The sequence below is a fragment of the Podarcis gaigeae genome, assembly GCF_964106915.1.
Source record: "Podarcis gaigeae genome assembly, chromosome: 2".
NCBI lineage: Eukaryota > Metazoa > Chordata > Lepidosauria > Squamata > Lacertidae > Podarcis > Podarcis gaigeae.
The window spans coordinates 93,656,484-93,677,754 of record NC_139679.1 but is presented as its reverse complement, the minus strand read 5'-3'; the positions used below and the strand labels follow the sequence as shown (position 1 = coordinate 93,677,754).

Below are 21,271 nucleotides of genomic sequence, written 5' to 3'. Positions count from 1 at the left end.
AATAGTGCTTCAGGTTAAGAACTTTGCTTCAGGATGAGAACAGAAATTGGGCTCCAGTAACACGGCAGCAGAGGAGGCCCCATTAGCTAAAGTGGTGCTTCAGGTTAAGAACAGTTTCAGGTTAAGAACGGACCTCTGAAACGAATTAAGTACTTAACCCGAGGTACCACTGTAGTTGGAAACAAACCAGAAAAGCAACCTGGATTGTAACTGGAACTCTCATTCACTACTTGCCTTAAAACTATCTACAATAACATCATGGTGGATATTTTGGACTTTCTGAAATTGCCCAATTGCTTCTTGCACTCTCTCTGTTATTTTTGCCTGTTTCACTCTGTAGCTGTTTTTATTACATTTGGAGCCGGAGTTGAAAAGGCACCTGCCTTTGGAGTGCCAGGCTGTGATTTATTTTCTGTTGCTTGGTTTCAGGCCCCAGCAGATAAGTGTCCCACTGTGCCATGTACTCCAGATTAACATGACACAACACAGCTCTGCATGATCTACAACAAGCAAATAAGACAATGCAGAGCTGCTTATTCTAAACAATGCCTCCTAATGGACACACAATCAATATAAAACCAGGGTGGTTTTTTGTTTTCAAATTGGATGATTTGTTACTCACAGACTTATGCAGCTGGGTGGCTTGTAATTCTAAAAAAGAAAATCATTGCAGCTTTGTGACAACTGCAGTGTTCGTGCTGCTAGCAAATGTCACCCATTCCAACTCTTTTTGCTTTGGAAAGGAAGAGCTTGAGTAAAACAAACATAACAAGCATATCCAAGTAATCTGCACCTAACTCATTCTATCCTACTAGCTGCTGAGTTCTTTTTCAAGGGAGGAATAGTCCCTGTGGAATGTGCTTCTCTTATGAACAAGAGTCAGGTGTCCTGCTGTATAACTGCTGAAGTTTGAATACACCTGTAAATCAGCCAGAATGGAGAACTGCAAAGTAGAACAAAGTGCTGGATGAAGATTTTGGAGGATGGGACATTGAGGCAAGCTGAATGGGTTTATCTTCTCTTCACCCGTGCACATTAGCTTTCATTACCCTCTGTCCACCCAGCCATCCAGAGGGGAAGTCCAAAGCATATTCTGGTCATGGCTTATATGGCAGGAGACCACAGACAGCAAGGGGCAGGAAGGTAGCCAGGTGGTTAGAGGGATGCCCAGTCAGCCCTGGAGTGGGTGCCTTAGCAGGTGTCCCACAGGGCTTAATCCTGACACCAGCCCTGTCAGAACACAGATACAAGAGGATTAAATGGCACAAATTAGGTACTTTACATCTCTTCTTGAGGCTTTGTCCAAAGGTAGAAATGAGTGAAGCATTGGTAAGAGAAGGAAATGGCTTTGGCACATAAAATTATCTCCTCTCAGATATTGCTCACCTTGGAGTGAGGGTTGCTGGGGGGAGAGAGAAGACGAAGCCACCGGGAACTGTGTGTCTGATTATTCAGGAGCTGCTAGAGCCAATTATAAGGGCCAGCATTTTGCCAGTGTTAATTCTCAACTCTGGCTTGCATGTGTGCTTATTTATTGCAGCAGAGAAATTGCACTCTTGCTTAGTAAGTGAAATGTATGTCTATTGTCTCCTTGGAAGATTTGAGATTCCAAGAGAGAGTTAAAATGTAGCTAAGATGCCTTGTTGCTGCTTTTGTTGTCATGCAATGCAAAAATCCTCTGCTCCGTAAACAGCGCTGTTGTTTCCTTTTTTGGATAAGAACTAGAGCTGCAATACAGAAATTGCTGACAGAGGCAGAAGCAAAACTCTTCTGATCTTCCAGTGACACCTACAGTTAAGAGAGCTATAGTCTCTTTTGAAGAGCTGGAACCTTATAGATCAGTTTGGTTCTGGGACACATAACGAAGGAAGCTTTTTAGGAATCTTACAGTTTAAGCTTGGAGTGTTAACTCTGCTTACCTGGCAGGAAGCCCCATTGAATCCAATGGTACTTACTTCTGAGTAGTAATGGCAAAAATTGCACCCTGGTAGGACTACTGAGTACAACAGTATACAATGCAATACTTAGAAGTATGTTCATAAGATTTTAAATGTTCCTACAAAGCTGCACATGGCTCCGATGCTGCAAAGTTTTAAGTGAGTGTTAAAAAATCCCCTTTTGGATTGCTTTTAATAATTACGTCCTGTCTAGGGACCGCACCTGATGTCCTGAGTCTTGATACTGCTGTCACATGTATTGTTTATATTTGTTTTAACTGTTGTATATAGCTTTAAAATCTTTTAAATGGACTGTTATGTGGCTGCTATTGGTGTGCTTAGTTTTATGGATGTTAACATATTTAATTTTGTCAGCCACCTTGGGTGGGCTATGCCCCTAAAGGCAGCATATCAACACTTTTATAAATAATAAATAAAATAAAATTTCCTGGAAGACATAAATGCACACACACAAAAAATCAATTCAATAATTAAGGATTCTGATTCCCCTCCTCCAGCTTAATTATATATCATAAATGCAAGGAATTCCACTGTATTTTACTCCCACACACAAATTGTTGACTTACGGATCATTTATGTTATTTTGTGCTTTTATGGAATGCAACAGCTTGTCTAACCAAGCCTATCATTGTTTACATCGTAATTTATTTGGGATGAAAGATAAGTAAATCAAGAGTCCTTTATTTTGCCAGGAGTTAACTCTCCGTTCAGTTTACCTCTTGAAAACTTGCTTCTCAATAAATCAGGGATGGAGATGAGCTAAACAGTTGTTTTCCCAAGGTAAGCAATTGTGTAAACAGGCAGAATATCTAATCATCACCATGAGCAGGTGGGATCCAATTTTGCCAGCTGCAAAGCCTGTTTAGTTTACAATTTGATAGATTATAGCTACAGCTGGCTGTGTGACCCCTCTTGCCAGGATTGCTTTAGAAGGAAGAGGAATAGAGGAACCATTCCTTCTTTGGTTATATCCTTGGTTTAAAGCAGTTTAAGGTAGCTGGGAGATAAGAAGAGGGCTTTCATAAAAGGCCTTTGTAAAAGAGGGGATTAAGATTAGTTATTTTAATTTATGCATTCAAATACATTTGAATGGGGAGCTTGCCATACACTAGTCCACATAAAGATATTAAAAAAGAACAGTGCAGTCAGAAGTGTTTTCTGATGTACTCAGCATTTATTTATTTGTAAACGAATTTATATGCCACCTTTCATTTTGGGGAAATATTTACACTGCAAGTTTATTTCTGAAGATTGTTTCACAGATCTTCTGAAGCAACAGAGAATGTCTAAGGGCTTATCCACACGCACCTTTCCTCTGCTCTTTCCAGGTATGGACTATACTTTAAAGCTCAGGTCCGAGAGCCCTTTTTGCTCCAGAGCTTTCCCTATGAAAATCCACTCTCAAAGCTCAATCAGAGCAAATGGCAATCCTCAGAAATCCCTAACTGATGTTTGCTTAGTGTGCACACTAAAGAGTGACTTTTTGCCGGGAAAGCTCAAGGCAAAAAATAATATTTGATATTAGTAGCCGATTTTAAAAAATGGAAGATAGCCAGAATGATGCTGGGTTCCATAAAAGGAGATGCCATAATTAAATAGCTCATTCTTACTAATACTTTTGACAAATGCAGATGTCTTATGTGTGATTGGCATTTGGCTTCATAACACCCAGGCACACTTGGCTATCCTTATTTGACTTCTCTATTGCACTTTTCATTTGCTGCTACAGTAAGGTCGTTAAATATATCTTTCACTTTTTCAAGTCCTTGAAAACAGATTGGTAAGCTTTCTCCTTGGGGGTGATTTGTAAATTGCTTTGCAGAAGGCTTAAGCTCATGATGAATACGACTAGAAAAAGTTTCATCAGAGTTGCACTCTGGTGTCATTTTTCATCAGGTTGTTTCAGCCACTCACAGAAATGCAATATGTCAAACTTTATCTCTGCCTGGCTTTTACAAAACATTAATGAATTTTAAAAAATTGATGCCTTTGTAGACATCGTGCATTTGTTGAGTTCAGCTGGACAAGGTGTTCAAAACTCATCTCAAAGAAGTAAAAACAAACAAACCTTCCAGTTGCAAAATATAGAGCTTGCTGCAATGAAGTTGGAATACTTCATTCATGGAATTGTAGAATTGGAAGGGACCTCGTGAATCCAGATGTAAAGTTGCTATGTATATTACAAGTTAGAGGCTGATACTAGTAAAAATGAAGTTTCTTATAACATAAAATTTCAAAAAGATTGTGGCTACATATTACCAAAATTCAGGAAATCAACAGTCCAGGACAAACCAAGGAATGGATGGTTGCATTTAATGAGTATGTATGAATAATTTGTGTACTATTTAAGTAGCCCTTGTAAAGATGAAGGGTTGCAGCCAATTGTGTTTTTCTGTTCATGTAATAGTCATTAATCTAGTGGAGGCTCTCTAATGGATGTAGAGTGGAGGTGAGTTTTCCTCACCTCGGCTTCCTCCTGCAGCTCACACAGGTTTTCTGGATGGAGCTGTGAAGAGGGCTACAGGAGAGGGGGAATTGTAAAAATCTTCTCCCCCTTACGGACACACCCACTGGATCAGAAACCCTTCCATTGGTATGGCAGTACAGTCATAGTGTTTTTATTGTCATCTATCTCATTTATAGTATTTGACATTTTGGAGAAGACCAAGTGTATCGGCCATCTAGGGACACAACATGTGTTGAGATTGTTGTAAATAAAAATATGCCCTTTTCCCTTATGGGGTATCCAAGAGCCCATATAGAGTCCTTACATAGGTTCCCTATTGGTAGGAGAAAATAACAGAGGCCAACCAGAGAATATTGAGAAGCAAAGCAGCTAGTAAGCTTGATCTTTATTGATCTGTTGCAACAGGGTGCTCCCCTCACACGCAGGAGAGGAAGAGGACCCCCAAAATTGCTGTGCAAGGGCTTATAAAGACTTTTGAAATTCCCATTCTGTAGATCAAGACCACCCCCAGAAACATTATGCATACATCACAGAAGGGGTGTAACCTAAGACCACCCCTCAGATACATCCCACCTACATCACAGAAATTTAAAGGTTGTTTTTCTCTTGTCCTTGTTTATCTCCTGTCTGGCAGGTTACTTGATTGGATTTCCTGGGGAGCCTGGCCATTCTTTTGTAGTGGTAAAATACTTATTTCCTGGGCCAGGTCACAGGCTCACACCTTGTATCTTAAATGTGTCCTTAAGACAGGATTTGTGAGGAAAGAGACAATGGGGAGACTTTTCCATTTTGACCATGCAGAGAAACATTTGCTCAGTTTAGGAATCAAAATGGTTCCAGGTTGGCTTTCCTGTGCTGATCTATGTACATGTGGTTATGAACGTTGCCATATATCTAAAACCATAAAATTCCTATCACATTATCCCCCCTTTGGGGCTAGAATTTTTCTTAAAAATTTTTGCCCCACAAATAATAACATCGTATGTTGTAAATGGATGCCTTTGTATAAATATATCATATAAAAATAACATATGTTGCATTCTGTTACTAAATTACTTGTGGCATTCTAGCTCTTGGGAGAAACATTTTCTCAATAGTGGCTATGCTTTACATTTAGCAGGAAGGTCCACTACTGACTGAAAAATGCAGTTGGTGTTTTGTCCTTCACCATTTTTGTGTGTTTCTCAGGTGTCAAGCTAGCTCTTCTGTGGTCTCACACCGGCATAGTGCTACAGCAACACATCCTGTCTGTTGAATCCCCTCGGGGCTTTCATTTAACCATGTCGCCTGGCACTCACCATGGCTGCCACAGGTTTGGACATATCATGAGAGAGATGTCTTTGCCTTGGCCTTTCTATGGGATTTTATTTTATTGGCGTTGGTCTTGCACTCATGGGAAGTTGCTCACTTGCACTTGAAGGACCAAAAAGCTAATTGCAGCCTGGATACACTTGCCCAATTCAAACTGAGTCCAATTTGAATTTGTATTGCCTCATGGTTCTCAACTCTTCAAACCAATCTTGTTAAAAGAAAACCATTCTTAAAAAGGGCACTTGTCCAAATAAGTCAATTTAACTCTATAAGGGATCATTCCTGCTAAACCAAAGCATATACACCTTCATGTATCTTAGAAGCTTCTCCTTGGTAAAGCGAGTTTTAGCACATTTTAAAATGGGTAGGGAAGGTTGGCATAGTGCCAGGTGGGACAATCTAAACCTTGGACTATACAATAGCCTGGTCTATTAGAACGCATAAAATGTATGAGATTCCTCCACTGGGGTGTAAGGAATAAGACATTAAACATAAAAACAATTACACACAAAAATAGCCCCCCCCCCTTTGTGGAAATAACATACTGTCAGACACATTTCAACATTCCTACGTAATAATACATAATACAAAAAAAACTAATTAAATATCAGTTGCATATCTTGAGACAATTGTGATCTTCTCAATCCTGGAGCACAGTTTTTAAGGTTCAAAAGTGGCAAAATGTCCTTGCAATTCAACTCCTCCCCCCTTTGTCAGCCCCACTCCTCCGTCAGTCTATATACTTTGAAAGAGATAGCTGTGGGCATTTTGAAAACTGTTGTTGCAGGTCTTGTGATGGCGAAGAACTGAGTTGAGGGGTTGTTGCTGCTTTTTCATCATTGCACATCTGTAGAAGTGATATCCTGTAAGGGGGCAGGGTTTTGGGGGGACTTAAAAGACAAAAGGAAGGATCAAAAGCCCCCTCCCCAAGTAACTCTCCTTGAGTTATTAGCTGCAAATAATAAAATCTTAGCATGTTAAGCATTTTACTCAATTTAATATTATCACATTTTCATATAATTACTGTTATTATCTGCTAAGTTTGTTTGTTTTCCTTCACTTAGTTTTTTTTTTATGTTATTAAATAAAAATTACTCCACATATATAGAAAGAGAACTGTAAAAAATACAACAAAAGTTAAAAAATAAAAAAGAAAGCAAAAAAATTAGATTACCAGTCAGATGAAAACAGATTTTGACCCAAAGACATCAGATTTAGAAAAGAATTATTATTAAATAATACAAAGATATTATCAAAACCACAGATTACTACTGGACTGAAAAAATGGGAAAACAATGGGGAAAATAACTTAAAATTCACCATGTGCTATCTGATAAAAGAACTTCATGAAACTGACTTTCAACATGTGATGAACATGTCCCCAAAGTAAAACACACACACACACACACACACACACACACACACACACAAAATGACCTATGAGGAACCAAAAATAAATAAATGCTAAGACACACAATTTTTAAAGAAACCTGAAGTAACCTGAAGTAATCTGTTTTTGGCATTCTAACAACCCAATGAAAAACTGATTAATAAATGAAAAACAGATTATTTGTAACCTAAAAAATGTCAAAGCCACAAAGAGATAGAGGGAAATCAACTAATATAGCAGGGATTCAGACTTGTTTTGCTGAACAGAAAGAGAGTGACTGTTTGGCTTTAAGGGAAGAAAGACAAAAAGAAATACAAATGCAATTACTTTTTATAGAGTATTTAAATCACTGTTTGCATCCCCTCATTATCATTTGTGCTGTGGGAGAAAAGAAGGGACAAACACTTTGTTAATGGGGTTCACATATCCTGTTAAAAGGGAAAATTATTTCATGTGAGAAGTCAGTCAGGAAATGCTGTTCCTAAAATGCATAGGCACACACACACACACACAAAAAAAAACTGTTATAAAATTTAAATCCCATTGGGGTGGCAAACTACTCAAGAGAGGAACTCACAGTGGGAGTGCTTTGATATTTACCTGTGAAAAGAATTTGGCATGTTAGATTTGAAACTTGACAACCTCTTGATTAAGTAGCCCTTGGAGCAAAAGACACATTAAGGGTGATTTCCCTCAATGGTTCCAGGTTTTACATAAGGAAATTTGGATAGGTTTCTCCCTGCAAGCACACACTCTGCAAACCTCTCCCCCCTTCCCCCCTCTCTCTTTTTTTAAAGCTGATCTAGCCTCTGTGCATGTGCAGAGTTCATGTCTCAGCAAACCTTTTATACTATTGAAAATGTTCCATCTTTTGGCTGAATTAGAATTTGAATAAGGGAAGGGAAGGGTAAGGAGTAGATTTTAAAAATAGGGTTAGATTTTAAAACAAAAAAGAGAAACTCAGCAATTGAAGTATTCACCAAAGCTAACAATTGCAGCCCAAGCAAAGGGACAATTGCTTCTTTTATGTACAGGAAAGGGCTAATATCCCTCTGGCCATTCGCGGAACAATCTGCCACGCCCTTATATATGGGAAAAAATGGCCAGAGAGTCAGACTTCATAAGACTTTTAACATTCTGTCATTTCAGCCTTACCATTTGCAGACAAAATTTTCCTGCCCTTTATTTACAGGATTGGTCAAGGCTACTCTACTTGATTATATGAATTTGTATGTGCTTAAACTTTGAGTCTGATTTTTGTAAATAATAGACAAAATGATAAACACTGTAATCACTTAAATGCCTGATATCACCAGTTCTGCTTCAAAACATCACGGCCTTTACCTCTCACCTTTTTTAAAAAAAACCAAAGAGCAAATCTGGGCTAAATTTCAACTCATCAGCCACAAATTTGTTGAAAGGGAAAGTTGAAAGGGACCTGGGGTCATCTAGTCCAACCCTAAAATACAGGGTTCATAGCAAGATTTGTACTACCAGAAACACGCACATACTTATGTACACAGACACAACTGGGGAAGAGACCACAAGCCATGTGCCTATCAACTTTATACAGAACCCTTTTAGTAGATCTTGAGATAGTTTGAGTGAGAGAAATGATCTTTAAAGGAAGATTGAAGTGAACATTTTTTCCTAGGATAGGGATAGGATTTCTTATAAAGCATAGTTAAAACAGCCATAGATTTGATTTAAAAGGAATACAAAAGTGACAATTTTTCCTGAACTTGCAGAGGAATAGTAAACCTAATCTATGCCCCCCTTCCCTTTTGCAGTTTCCTTTAAAGGAAGCTTACTCGGGAGTAAATTTACCTGGCACAGAAAAAGAAGAAAAAAACCCCCTGAAAGAGACAGAATGAAACGGGGGGGGGCATTTTCTAAGAAAAGAGGCCAAGAAGTCTTATAGAGACTGATATCAGGAGCCTTACAATAACTCTTCTGTCCAACCAAATCAAAGTTAAAACTGGACTCAGATATTTTTCTTAGAAGGAAGACCATACTTTCATAGGCATATGCTTAATGAAGTACATACAAGGAGGAAGACTCTTTTGAGCCTCTCTCAAATAACAAACATTTATATCTATCTATCTATCTATCTATCTATCTATCTATCTATCTATCATCTAATAATCTATCTATATATAAAACATAACAAATAACAAACACTACATTCTCATTTTCGTCTTGTTTAAGATTGATAAGGCCCAACATGGCTTTCTTAGATTTAAAATTTTGGAGCAAGCTTGCATTTTTATTTTAGATGGCACATTTAAGATAAGCAGCTGCTGGATGTTACCTAAGTACAATTTAAACACTGGAAAAATGTTTCTTAAACACAAATTGAAGGGGACTGTCAGAGTCCAGGCGGGAAGTAAGCACCAACTGGGCTTCTTTCCCATCAGGAGTCTGCAGGTTCATTTCTTTTGATTGAGGTGCACCCATTTTAAGAATTTTAATAGCGCTAGCTTTTACTTTTATACTGCAGCCGGGGTTTTATCCCCACTTTTCAGGAAACACAATAAATAACCCACAGTAGACTCAATTTGGACAACTCCGAGAATTAGTACTGTGACACACCGCCGTTCGTCTGGCCTGACTTACTAGGCTGGTACAGCTGTTGGCCTTTCCTGGCTACTAAGCTAACAGTGCGGTCAGCGATCTCAACCCCCCCCTTTGGTCATTTCTCAGCCAGGGAGCCCACAGCAACCTCCTGCCTCTTACAATCTAACCTGAGAGTTCCCTACTGGACGCTTGCGTAGCGCACTGCCAGATTGGGACTCAGAAATGACAAAGAAGGAAAGGAATCAGGTGCCCTTGCTTTCTCTGCTCACAGGTCATCTCTAACAAAGATCGCCATGGCAGAGGTGCGGCTGCACCTGGGAGTTATAGTTTTCAGTACAGAAGAAAAAGCATGACCTTTTTTCTGGGCAAAACTCCGAAGGAATAGGTCAGCATATAGACTGTAGAAGGGAAATGAAAGAAGTCACACACAACTTTTGCCTGGGCATACTCCGAAGGGCTAGGGCTGGTGTTGAAATCAAGGGGACAGAAAGGAGGAGAAGACAATTTTTAGATGAGGAAAAAAATAGAAAGTTTAGATTTGAAAGGAAAAGGAAGAGTTAAAGAATTTTGGTTGCTGTGGTTTAGAGAACCCAACCCACTACCCGTGTTTCCTACTTAATACTCACTTCCGCATGCGCTGTTCCTGGTGATCCCACGATCTCTTGACTGGTTGTTTAAGGCCGGCCTGATCAAGCGTTGCTTCCTCTGGTTAGCCCCGCTGAACCTCCAGTTATTTCCAGACCCTGGGATCGATGGAAGACTGGCTATTCCTCCTGGCAAACTGCCTGGTGCGCGCTGGATAACCAGTCCTTCCTCGCTTCCAGAATCCGGGTAACCAAAAGTCCCTTCGTGCGTGGTCGCCATCTGTTGTAAATAAAAATATGCCCTTTTCCCTTATGGGGTATCCAAGAGCCCATATAGAGTCCTTACATAGGTTCCCTATTGGTAGGAGAAAATAACAGAGGCCAACCAGAGAATATTGAGAAGCAAAGCAGCTAGTAAGCTTGATCTTTATTGACCTGTTGCAACAGGGTGCTCCCCTCACACGCAGGAGAGGAAGAGGACCCCCAAAATTGCTGTGCAAGGGCTTATAAAGACTTTTGAAATTCCCATTCTGTAGATCAAGACCACCCCCAGAAACATTATGCATACATCACAGAAGGGGTGTAACCTAAGACCACCCCTCAGATACATCCCACCTACATCACAGAAATTTAAAGGTTGTTTTTCTCTTGTCCTTGTTTATCTCCTGTCTGGCAGGTTACTTGATTGGATTTCCTGGGGAGCCTGGCCATTCTTTTGTAGTGGTAAAATACTTATTTCCTGGGCCAGGTCACAGGCTCACACCTTGTATCTTAAATGTGTCCTTAAGACAGGATTTGTGAGGAAAGAGACAATGGGGAGACTTTTCCATTTTGACCATGCAGAGAAACATTTGCTCAGTTTAGGAATCAAAATGGTTCCAGGTTGGCTTTCCTGTGCTGATCTATGTACATGTGGTTATGAACGTTGCCATATATCTAAAACCATAAAATTCCTATCACAAGATCACATGTTAAGGTAGCCAATTTGGCTCTCCAAATGACTGTGGTTAAAGGATAATGATAATGTGGATGGACTCAGTCTGTAATGTAATGCACATAGCACAGTTTCCCCTTTGTTGAGTATTTGTAGCATGTCGATGTTGCAGTTTTGTTGGTATTGATTAAGAAAAGAGTTGAAAGGGGTAGGGAAAGGAGTGGATTTCTGTAAAGACAAAGGAATTATACCTGGAATCCATGTACTGAGTGGTGAATTCTGGACCTCTTCTCTACTAGATGTCTAACCGAAGCCATTTCTGTTTCCTAAAATCATTAGAGAAACTTATTCCTCTGTTCATATTTGTTAACCGGGTCTCATTAAATTACGTCAAGTGGATAAATGCTGCTTCCTTGTGCTGAAAAAGAACCTGAGGAGCATTGCAATTAACTTACTTGCCTAAAGCAATACAGCAAATCATTGAGAGGTTGCTGTGAGTCGCCTGGAATTCATCAGAAAACCTGCCCTTAAAGTTCCCTCGGCTTGAATGAGACCCATATAGATGAGAGAGGCCCTGATAAGAAAGAGCTGGTTGCCTCCCAAATCTCATCTTTCCTTGGTGTACTTTTCCTTTGTAAATACAGTGAAACTCATCCAATTGTCTGTAATCAGTTTTTAAGTCCTCGGTAGAACTTACAATTGCCTCATCCAAGGTTTTAAAAGTCCTAATTTTATCTGAAACCCTGCATGGTATTTCGTTACAAAGGGATGTCGGGGAAACAAATGTTCAGAAATGGCATGATTCTAACAATCTAAGGAAAGCCCTACTGAGAACTTCTTATATACACAGGAGGCCAATCTAGCTCAGCATTCTGTTTTCACAGTGGCTCCGTGGGAGAGCATGCAGAAGGTTCCAAGGTCAGTCCCCAGCATCTCCTGGTATGGCTGGGAGAGACTCTCTCTCTGAAATGCTGGAGAGCCACTGTCAATCAGTGTAGACACTACCGACAAACCGCAGGTCTGCCTTGGTATAAGATAGCATGCTATATTGCTAGCTAATATTCAGTGGCATATTGCTTCTGATACTGGAGGTAATATGTAGCCATCTCTATTGCAGACTTCCAGCAAACCTAGAAGGGGTTGCTGAGCACAACAGATCAAGTCAATATGTAGTAGGGTGGCCCAAGGACTCTTGATATGTTTCATCAAATACTTCCTTTCTTTCCATAGGTGAGAACAATATGTTAGAAGGAACTTGGGCGTACTGGTGAAATAGCAGCTCTGTGTCATGTACCCACTTTGGAAAGGTGTGGTACAAGTCACTTTGAGTCCTTCTGTCATTATATGGTGTATTTCTTCCCAGTCTGCATCACTGCCTATTGATGGGCAGATGGAGAGATGCTCAGCCTAATGACATGACCAGGCCATGTCATTCATTCCACTATACACTGTGCAGGGAGATTTTGGCATGAAGTTTCTATTTGGAGATAGAGCTCCCATTTTTCCACTTTGAAAACATGATATAAGTTTTTTAGACCATATAGTTCCACCCTTTGTTGTTCTTGTTTAGTCGTGTCCGACACTTTGTGACCCCATGGACCAGAGCACGCCAGGCACTCCTGTCTTCCACTACCTCCTGCAGTTTGGTCAAACTCATGCTGGTAGCTTCGAGAACACTGTCCAACAATCTCATCCTCTGTCGTCCCCTTCTCCTTGTGCCCTCCATCTTTCCCAACATCAGGGTCTTTTCCAGGGAGTCTTCTCTTCTGATGATGTGGCCAAAGTATTGGAGCCTCAGCTTCAGGATCTGCCCTTCCAGTGAGCACTCAGGACTGATTTCCTTAGGAATGGAGAGGTTTGATCTTCTTGCAGTCCATGGGACTCCCTTATACTTGCATTATTCATGTTTATAACATATCATTGGCTGCCTGGGTTGTGTGTCTACTGGCTAGATATAAATAGTATCTATTAATAAAATAATTTCCTGGGATTCTTATTGGAGAAACCATGGCAGTGTATTCTGTTTAGACTCTAAGACTAGACACTCCTTACAATAATTCACTATTTATATGAGCAGAATATTCAGTTTTTGCTACATGTTACCATATGCTTCTGGGTTGTAAAGGTTTAATATAATATTTAAACATGTAACAAAGTGTGTGAGAGCAGTTTCAAAAAGATAGGGCCCATACTTTATCATCATGCAGATTAAGGTTGCACAAATCTGCCATTTAAAAAACTTTTACTGCTTTGTCACCAGCAACACACTGTAAATTCTATAAAGACTGAAAATACACATTTATTGGTTATATTTTATTTTTACCTTGTTTAATTCAGTTTAACCACAATTGTACTTCACACGCCACACAACGCAGAGGTCTTGCTACCAAAACACAATGCATTGTCAGGAAATAATTTGTTGGGCACGTGAAAATGGAGAGATGCTATTGGGCGACAGGGAAAAGGCAGAACAGCTCAACACTTACTTAGCTGCAGGGGAGGGTGACCAAGATGATCAAGGGTCTGGAAACCAAGCCTTAGGAGGAACGGTTGAGAGAGTTGGGTATGTTTGGCCTGGATAAGAGAAGACTGAGAGGAGACATGATAGCCATCTTCAAATATCTAAACAGCTGTAACATGGAAGATGGAGCAAGCTTTTTTTCTCCTGCTCCAGAGGATAGGACCCGAACCGGAGGATAGGACCCGGGGTATAAATAATAAATTATTATTATTATTGTTGGAGGTTGCTTGGATGGCCATCTGTCACAGATGCTTTAGTTGAGATTTCTGCATTGCAGGGGTTGGATTACGTGACCATTGGTCCATGCTTAGCTTTTCACTGAAAACATAAAAGTGCTTAATCTGGCTAGATATACCTTTACTCTGTATGGTTCTGAAGCATGTTTTTTATTTGTATACGGCTATGAGCATAACTGCCTTTCTGGATTTTCCTGGTTGCTGATTTTATAAGTTGACACGTTTGGTTTTGTTTCTTAAAACAAACAAACAAACAAACAAACAAACAAACAAACAAACAAACAAACAAGAGAAATACACTAAAATCAAAATTATCACCTGTATTTAAACTAGCGATTTTAAAAAAGAACACAGTAAGCTTCATCCAACTAAGCTATAGTCAGAATAGACACATTGAAATTAATGGACCTAAGTTAGCCATATTCATGAACTTCAATAAAGACTAATGTTGCATACAACTCAATTTTGTCAATCCATCATTATTTTAATTTGAGGTACACTTAAATTTATACAGCAATAAATACACTCAAGCTGTAACTTTCAATAGTAATGACAACTTGTCTCTGCACTGACCAAACTACTAGCTCAGTTTACTCTCCACTTGTCAGTGTGGAACAGTACAGTGACCTGATATACCAGTGTGAGTAGATAAATAGTTACCGCTGTGGTCAGAAGATAAATGGCGTTTCCGTGCACTCTGGCACTCATCACGGTGTCCCGTTGCACCAGAAGTGGTTTAGTCCTGCTGGCTACATGACCCAGAAAGCTGTCTGCAGACAAACACTGGCTCCCTCAGCCTGAAGCGAGATGAGCGCCTCATCCCATAGTCGCCTTTGACTGGACTCAACTGTCCAGGGGTCATTTACCTTTTACTACTGGTCATACTGTTGGTATAAACCTCATTGAACCTTCTCTAGTTAAGGACCACTTAAGAGCTGTACTCTCTCTGTGTGTATTGTTGTTACTGTTGTTTTTAAATCAGGTGAGTTACTTTCTTTGGTGTCCTTTATTACCTGCAGATCCAACACGATTTATGGTGGCACCTAACAGCATGGATGTCACTGCTGGCGAAAGTATTCTTTTGCCTTGCCAGGTATCTCATGATCACCCGCTAGATATTCTGTTTACTTGGTCATTTAATGGACACCTGATAGACTTTGAAAAAGATGGGGATCACTTTGAAAGAGTTGGAGGGGTAAGTATCACTATTAGTAATCCACCAAGGCAATTCTTTATGAGTGCTGAGAATTTCAGCAATGAGCAAGATATGTTTATGGACAGACCTACAACTCTAGCTGTGTTTATATCTTTAGAGCACATTTCCTCCGCTCAAAGGATTCTGGACACTGCATTTTACCCCTCACAGATTTACAGTTCCGAGCAACCTTTAACAAACTACATTCCCCAGAATTCCTTGAGTGTGGGAAATGTGCTTTGAACGTGTTTTAAAGGTATAGTATGCAGGCAGCCTCTGCCAGCTTCCAACACTGGGTGTGTACACACCTACACACTCAAACTGTAATAGTATGCAACATAATAACTCCAGCAATGAAATGCTTCATTTCTGTACTGTCTACAGTGTCAGTACAGTTCACTCTCCCTTGAGCTGACAGTGCAATCGGAACAGAAGTACTTTGCTGCCGGTGTAAACCAGTACTGTTTAAGAATATCAGTGTGAAATTTGTGCACTGAATAGATATACCTGCTGTGAAAACAAACCCATGTTTAACTGACCACTCCTAATAAGGGACATGGGAAGAGTGGGACACTGAATCCTCTGCTGGACCCAAAACCCTGCCATCTTCTGCCACCAGTGAGATGAGAGGAGGGCCTTATCACCATTTTTCTTTTGCTCCATCAGTTCCAAGCTGGTGTAGCTCAGTGGCCAACAGGTTAGACCAGGGTTTTCCAAACTTGGGTCTCCGGCTGGTTTTGGACTACAACTCCCATCATCCCTAGCTAGCAGGACCAGTGTCCAGGGATGATAGGAATTATAGTCCAAAAACAGCTGGAGACCCAGTTTGGAAAACCCTGGGTTAGACCCTCATGGGATCCATGGAGCTTAGCATCAAGCAGATGCCAAGTTCCTGCTGCACTGCTTTGAACTGGCCTGTTTGAGGGCCTTTCTCCTGACGGCTGGAGGACTGCAAGCAGTAGCTTACTACCATTTTAGGTGGAGCTGGGGACATCTGCTGCAGTGAAACTCCACCATCACCAGTAGTCCTCTGCACTACTAAAGCTGGCAGAGAGGATATGAAATACAACCTACCTGCTCCCGCACCCCCCAATGACATCAAGGCACAGTTGGGGGCAGGATTGCAGCCTAATTCTTTCTGATTGTCTTGCTAGTGTGGTAATCTTTGTACCTCCTCAGTTGCATTGTCCAAAGAGTAATTTCTCAGAATTCTCTGCTTTTCAGTAGCTACAGATCATTAGCAAATCATGACAAATGTTCAACTTTGCACTGACATAGAAACAAATGTGAAGTTAGGTCTTAAGCATTTGCCAGTAGTTTGCATTATTTGTCACCAGCCTTATTTGCATTATTTGTCACCACCCTTCACAGCTTAAAAAAAGAAATTGGATGACATTCAACTAAGCTCTACACGGAAGTGGACCCATTGAATTTAATGAACACGAATATGTTATGTCAATTAATTTCGACAGATCTACTCTGAGTAATACTTATTTGCATACCACCCATTACTGCTAAGCAGGAAGCCACAGATGGTGTCTGAGAGGCAGATTGCCACCTTTTCTATATAATGGAGATCAACTTATATTTAGTATATGTGTTACCAAAATCCAAAATGGCAGAGACAGCAAGCTGTTCTTTGAAACTGAAATAAGAATGGGTGGGTTCTATACTACATAGAATGCAAGGCTCCTGTATGGGAATATACAGCTCTGATGGCATCATATGAGGCTGCACATGACTTTGTCTTTACCCTTCCCACCAGAGCCCAGAAACGTACCTACAGCCTTGCAATAAATCCTGCCCACATAATCAGGCTCTATTTTATCCCTTCTGCTGCTGCAGTTGTCTAGTGCAGGCATCCCAACCTGCAGTCCTTCAGATGTTTTGGCCTACAACTCCCATGATCCCTAGTTAACAGGACCAGTGGTCAGGGATGATGGGAATTGCAGTCCAAAACATCTGGAGGGCCAAAGGTTGGGGATGCCTGGTCTAGTGTATGCAGACTTTCAGCCATGCTTTGGGCTCTAGAGATTATCCAAGCAGCTGCTACAGCATCTTCTAAACCATCCTCATAATCACCCCCTTATCCCTGGCTGTTAAGGGAATCAGGCTTCAGAAACATTATAGAAACTTGGACCAGAATCCAAAGAGCTATAGAACTGGTACTGTTCATGATCACAAGGAGCCCTCAGACTTACCAAACAGCAGCCCCCTCCCTGCTCTCCCCATGTATGGCAAACTGCTTTATAATCAAAGGGAACTTCAAACACAGCTTGTGATACGACATAGGAGACAGCTGTTGAAATGGGAGAAAACTCTGTTTCCACTGGGCTAGTGCAAGCCCCTTTCATGAGCAGCTCTTTGGATCCTAGCTACTGTCTAATATCCATCCTGCATTTATGCAATGCTGTTTGAGTTTCTCCTAGTTTTAGCAGTACATGCAAGAGCGACACCAAGCCTCTGGCTTGTATGCTTGCTCCCATGCCTCTTCTCTGGCATAAGAATGAGATGAGAAGCCCCCACTTCCTGTTTAATCAGAATTCTTCATTATGTCTGAATTCAGGGGAACTGTGGTTCCTGAGAAAAAAAGCTGTGATCAAACCTTGGTTTGTGACCGCTGTTTGTTCTCAAACAAGTTTAAACTAACCAGAGTTCCTTGAATTCAAACATAATGAGAAACTGGTTTGTTTAAAAAGGTAAGTGAAAGTTTTTGATCTCCTTACTATTCCATCAGAAGAGACGAGGTGAGAAAACATGAGCCTGAGGCACAGGCATGTGGCAGTAAACTATGGTTTAGCATTACCGCCATACGAATTTCTATTCTGTCTACATGCTAAGCTGCACACACATATAGATGGAAAATGAGTGTGACACAGCTGGAGTACAGCAGGCTATTTTGCTTGGCTTCAGTAGCTTGTATTTAGGTATGGGGAGAAATTTGGTTCAGTTCTCAATTAAGGGCAAATCTACCCAATTCATACTTTCTGAAAAAGTACATGGACCAAAATAGAGCATTCCTTTGAAATCTGCACTTTAAATTTTGCAGTTCATTTTTTCCTAGCAAGTAATGCAACAACAACAAAAATGCATATACCAGGGTAGAGAACACATTAAAATGCACATATTAGTGAATTTTGAAATAGCATGAGAAGATGTATTATATTAGGGGGAAATGCTTTGGGGAAAATAGGTATAGAATGAAAAATTGAAGACAAACTTTCATGAGGATTTTAAAATCCTGAATTTGAGATTGAGAAAACTGAAAGAAATTGAAATTGACAGATCTGCCTGCTCCTACTTGTAGTCAAGGCTTTTTAAACATATACCATATTTTAAAATCGGGGGAGATTGCCCCTGTGTATAAGACTACACCCCCCTTTTTAACCTTATTTTTTTTTGTAAAAAATCCTAGTCTTATACATGGAAAAATACGGTAGTTCATTTTAAAGCCATTTGAACAGTAGTCACTGTTGCTGCTACTTATGAAGCATTTTTGTTTTCAAAATGCTGTACCCTCTGCCTTTATTCTTTTTTTACCTCATGTAAAATGGTCATCAGCTATTTTAAGATAAGCTGAGGCCAAGCGCTAGTAATTTGCCCAAGGCAAATTAAGCCAGTGCTACCTGGAACCAGCCATCCCAGATCCAAACTCTGAGCCATACTGGTTTTCATTCCACAAACAGAAGAGGAAATTGCAGTTGCAAACATTAGCTGCCATCCCTTGACTATCAGGACAGGTGCTGAAATGCGAAAAGCTGTGGAAGATAAAATAAATCATTCAAATGTTCTGCCCTGCAGGGGGCATAGCAGCGGCGATAACAGCTGTGGCTTGCAATTACACGTAATTGTATCCCCAAACCCCAAAATATGTACTATATTAATATCTCTCAATTAAAAGGCTACAACTGCAATCTTATGCTTAGATTTCTAACTTGTTAAGCACTGTGCCTGGTGGACAGAGAAAATGTGTTTAGGTGGGTGCGTTTTTCGAGTCACACAATCATGCAGAACCATAATTAGTTACCTGCAATTGCTAATCATACATGAGCATTTGGCATTTGGAAAAACAAATTATCCTTCTTTCATGCTAGGTAATGCACTTGTCCTCCGAGAGCACTGTCCTCATGACCTTTTAATACAAAAGCCAGGCAATCGAAATGCTGGCTGCGGCACAAAGACTGTGGAAGCTGTTAACAAACGCGTCCCAATTTGGGCTGGTGCTCACTTGTTAAATGGATGTAGGAGGAATGCAGACATCTGAATAGCAATGAAGGCTATAAACTGGATGTCTGGAGTATGGCAGAGCACAGCCCACCGTTCCCCCCCCCCCCATCCATCAAATCACATTTTCGGCAACAATTTGACTGACCCGAAGCTCCTATGTCCCTTATAGGCAACCATACTTTCAGCTCTTATCTTCAAGGAAAGCTCACATATATTAAATAGGTTCTGGGTTGCATTATGAGCGTTTTCATCAGCTGATGTAAAATAAATCCATTAGCCACAGTTGTCCTTCATGTGATAATGATGTTTAGAGCTCATTAAAAAGTAATTGTAACCACTTTCCCTTACTTTATCAGCAGGATTCAGCTGGTGATTTGATGATCAGAAGCATCCAGCTGAATCACGCTGGAAAATACGTCTGCATGGTGCAAACAAGTGTGGACAAGCTATCAGCTGCTGCAGACCTGATTGTAAGAGGTATTTGAATTTTGTTGCCGTTGTTGTAGTAAAACTACTGTTCCCACCAACCGCTGCTATGGATAATAACATAAAGCACAGCTTGAAAGAGTTTACTACGCTCGATAACTAGCAGCTTATGAAGTACTACTGATTATTTGGTACAAAATATGGAGGGGGGTGTCTTCTATCGAACCTTAAATGGTAACAACATGCGCTAATTATTTATTTAGTTCTGTTTGAAATGTTGATGGCGGTGTTAATTTGCTGAATGTGGATGTGCACGGAGGCAGTTTTTTATGTGAGAATGTACTTTGCTGAAAACCCTGAGGCCTTGTGCATGTACTGATTCCCTGTACCCCTTGGTGTGAACACAGTTTCACCTCATGGCATTTCACGAGGGAATGGCATTTCAGCTTGGGTCAGGCAGTGGCAATTTGCTTGCAAGTTTTGCCCTTTTACAAATTTGCATAGGCACATACTGCCTTCCTGTGACACTTCAGTGGGTCACTTAGTTGGGCAGGATAGGGTTGAAAATTACATATGTTCTTTCACTTCTCCCTAGGTTTAACCATTGCTCAGCAATGGACATGTGCAATAATGTGCAAATGATGGCTTGCAGAAAAGAAAAGAAACCAATGGGGTTTTTTTGTGCTGCGCAATGGCCACTTCAGCTAAATATGCTTGGCAAACAGCTGCTATACAGTGGTACCTCAGGTTAAGTACTTAATTCGTTCTGGAGGTCCATTCTTAACCTGAAACTGTTCTTAACCTGAAGCACCACTTTAGCTAATGGGGCCTCCTGCTGCTGCCGCGCTGCCAGAGCACGATTTCTGTACTCATCCTGAAGCAAAGTTCTTAACCCGAGGTAATATTTCTGGGTTAGTGGAGTCCGTAACGTGAAGCGTATGTAACCTGAGGTACCACTGTACATTGCAAATGGTGGTGGCTTACACAGAAAATGAAAAACCAGTCCTCTTCACGTCATGCATTGGTCACTTCAGCTCAGCAGCTGCACCTGGATCATTCAAGTAGCCAAGCTCAGTTACTGATCCAGTTACAGGTGATTAGTACAGAGATAGATTTGGAGTCTGAAAGTTGAAAGCTAAACTGGCAGCAATTTTATCATTGTCCAGTGTTGGCATGGGGCCAGAAAATAAATTCAGTTCTCAAAATTTTTGGAAATGTTACAGCAATTTTGACTTGGGACAGTGAGACAGCTGCTCCCTAAAATGAAATCAGATTTCAAGATACAGAGTGCCCCAATACATTTCCTGCTATTGCTGGTTTTCACGTTGGCTGTTGTTATGGGGTGAACATTTGATATGAGATTTACTAATTTTAGTTAGAATTTATTCCCATGCTGCCTTTCAGAAAACAAGGAAGGCTTACAGATTTGTGGCTTTGGGCATAAC

At 40.5% G+C, this 21,271-nt stretch overlaps 1 protein-coding gene across 13 annotated transcripts in view; it reads left to right on the top strand.

Annotated features, from left to right (window-relative positions):
* The window catches only part of LOC310837225 (contactin-4), a 509,134-nt gene that overhangs the window by 464,359 nt on the left and 23,504 nt on the right, over nucleotides 1–21,271 (top strand). For 12 of the 13 annotated variants that reach the window (XM_083723377.1, XM_083723366.1, XM_083723372.1 and 9 more), the window contains 2 exons: nucleotides 14,998–15,173; nucleotides 19,757–19,877. In XM_083723377.1, coding sequence (XP_083579503.1) covers nucleotides 14,998–15,173; nucleotides 19,757–19,877 — 297 coding nt within the window. The remainder of the gene's footprint in view (nucleotides 1–14,997; nucleotides 15,174–19,756; nucleotides 19,878–21,271) is intronic. The other variant, XM_083723375.1, reaches the window with a different exon arrangement.